The sequence below is a fragment of the Hippocampus comes genome, unplaced genomic scaffold (assembly GCF_001891065.2).
Source record: "Hippocampus comes isolate QL1 unplaced genomic scaffold, H_comes_QL1_v1.1 scaffold123, whole genome shotgun sequence".
Lineage (NCBI taxonomy): Eukaryota > Metazoa > Chordata > Actinopteri > Syngnathiformes > Syngnathidae > Hippocampus > Hippocampus comes.
In genome coordinates, this window is record NW_017804997.1 from 1,983,970 (window position 1) to 1,986,697 (window position 2,728).

Sequence of the window (2,728 nt, forward strand, 5' to 3'; positions counted from 1 at the left end):
CTGTCAAGAGATGACACGGTGTGCAGTCATCGAAACACAGCTTGACAATGACTGTCGGCTTGGAAATTTGTGAGCAACAATTTGAAGATGTGATGCTCTTCGAAGGAAAGTCAAGTGACTAAAATATAAATGAGGGCACGTGCTGGCATGTTTTTCATGCTGTTGAACTTTATGAAAACAGGTCATAAGAACATCTCTCTGCTTCATATGCAGCTTAGGGGCAGGACATGACGAAAGCAAGTTCATTGGCTCAACTCAAGCGATATGCAAAGCAGCTGCCAACTGAAGGTTCAGCTTCTGTGCAAACTTCTCACATAAGTTCAGGTGAGAGCAGAGTTCCGACTTGGTCTCGTGTCCTCTTTTGGTATTTGCTGATGAAACGCAAGTGAGTACCGTTTTCAAGTGTTTCGATTATTATTATTAAGATGGATTTTTGGAAAGGTGCATTTTGTTGAAGTGCGCTATTGCTAGAATACTGTGTGACTGACTGTTGTGCTATTTACAAAGAACCAGTTCTCAGTACTTTTGTATGTCGTTTCTTTCACTAGCTAGGAATACAATATCACCCTGAGTTCGGTTTAAATGATGGACGTGTGTTCTTTTAAAGGATGGGCCCTCTCGATTGTGGTGGTATCTGCACATAGAAATGACATAATAATTATGATACAGTAATGTAAGCTGTAATGTCAATGAGGCGTCATCCAAGCCTCTTGGCAGCAAATCAAAATGTAGATCTGAGCATGTTTGGACACTTCTGTCTCTATCAGGTGTACTAAATGAAGAATCGGAACATTTTTCTCCCCCGCTGCTTGGATCTATTAAAATCCCCGAGATGTGACACATTTTTTCAAAGTCAAAGTTGTTTTCCTCAGTTTTCCTGTTGATGTTTGCCGGTGGTTGAGTTGGAATTGTCCGATCCGAAATCCGATGGCAGATTGACGACGAGAGTTCGGAAATGGATTGCACAAGGTGAGGGTGACCTCTCTTGGCTGACTGTGAAAAATAAACAGAAAATCACATACACAAAGGTGTGTGCGCGTGTATGTGTGTGTGTGTGTGTGTGTTATTATTTGCAGTACACGTACACTACATATAAGTTTTTCCATTAAAAAGCGCATTCTGAAATGAAATCTACGAAATGTGTGTTTTGGCAACATGAGGAAATGTAAAACATGAAACTCATCCACTCTTGTTTTGACCCTCAGAGTGCTGCCTACCTTTGGCAGCCACCCTCAGCCAACCGAGATGCAAGTCGACCTCGCCATGTGCTTAAGCCTGAGCCAGCGCCGACGACTTTATCAACTTCTATCGATGAAACCCGCTTTGCATCGTTACCCGCCCACCGGCAGCCCGCGAAGAACCAGCTCCCACTCTTTCCATCAACCCACCGCTTCCCAGTCCTCTGCATCGAGTCTCTCGTCACCCCCAACATCCTCACAACTTCAGAGCTGTTTCCTCAAGAAAGCCGGAGGCCTCTGCAAGAAGCGAGTGGTGTTTGCAGACGCCAAAGGACTGGCGCTCACGGCGGTGCATCTATTTATGCCCGACACATCCTCCTTTGCTGAGCCACAACTCATCGACTCTTGCCCAAACATAGCGCCCAACTTAAAAAAGACACAAAAGCAAAAGTATCGTCTGGGCTTTCCTCAGCCGGCTCTGGACTCCAAAGTGTTCCTCGCACGCCTACGAGAGACAAATGTACAGTTGGAAAGCTGCAGCGTGTCCGAATGCTCCTTGCGAGGGAAAGTGCACGTCTGCCACGGCAGCACTGACAAGGCCGTCCACTTGAGGCTCACCTTCGACTCCTGGCAGCACCACGTCGACATTCCGTGCATGTTCTTGCAACAGCAGCGGTGCGGAGCTTTCGATGTGGACGTTTTCACCTTCGACTTGCGCTTACCTCAAACCATCAACCCAACTGAGCGGGTCCAGTTTTGTGTGGCTTTCAGGCCCGGATGCGGCACGTCAATGCACTGGGATAACAACAGAGGAAAGAATTATAAGGTGTGCATGGAAAAAGATACTGGACAGAATTACCCTTCTCTTCCCAAGCACCGACCACCATCTTGCCCTTCCTATGTGTGTCCGTCGATCAGTATGCAGAACCATGCGGACCTAAGCTTCTTCCAGGGAGGCTCACATGTTCAGTCTGAGTGGAACGGAGATCCCTTTGTTCAAATAAATCGAGCAGATGACAGTATTCCAGTCAAAAGAGCCACGAGGACATATAAATAATAGAAAAAAAGGAATATGCTGTGTGAAATCTCCACTGTTGGCTGGATGTTGTAAAGTGCCGGAGCTCAGCTGCCCTGCTGGAATGTGAATATTTAAATTGATGAAGCTCTTGTCATACAGTACATCTCTGAGCATACTTTTCAACAATGATAAGTCAAGCGAGAGGGCTCAAAGCGTTTTTTTTTTTTTTTTTTTTTTTCTGGAGGGTGAGGGGCTTATTTTCTACAGACCATTCCGGCTCTTTTTTTTTTTTTTTTGGTCATATTTTGTCCTCTCACCCTTTGTCATCCCTAACATTTGTTGAGATTTAATTCTGCAAGAAAAATTTAACACACATTTTTGTCCGTTTTTTTTTTTTTTCTTACTTCAGACTGTAAAATGAACACTGTATTGGAAGAAACAGTGTGGACTGACTTGTTTATAAACTTGAAATATCATAAATAAATAAAATATCCTTCCATCCATTTTCCAATCCGCTTTATCCTCACAGGGG

At 44.5% G+C, this 2,728-nt stretch overlaps 1 protein-coding gene across 3 annotated transcripts; it reads left to right on the plus strand.

Annotated features, from left to right (window-relative positions):
• The first annotated feature begins 282 nt into the window (after nt 1-282).
• Nucleotides 283-2,702, plus strand: ppp1r3c2a (protein phosphatase 1 regulatory subunit 3C2, duplicate a). Of its 3 annotated transcripts, none has more exons than XM_019893946.1 (3): nt 283-385; nt 873-969; nt 1,206-2,702. In XM_019893946.1, exons 2-3 carry the CDS (start codon nt 956-958, stop codon nt 2,233-2,235), a joined length of 1,044 nt encoding a protein of 347 aa, XP_019749505.1. In that variant the 5' UTR covers nt 283-385; nt 873-955; the 3' UTR covers nt 2,236-2,702. The 3 variants fall into 3 exon arrangements, with proteins under 3 accessions (XP_019749505.1, XP_019749500.1, XP_019749514.1); XM_019893941.1 differs by having other exon boundaries at nt 293-385; nt 768-969; XM_019893955.1 differs by having other exon boundaries at nt 314-385; nt 833-969.
• The last annotated feature ends 26 nt before the right edge of the window (nt 2,703-2,728 follow it).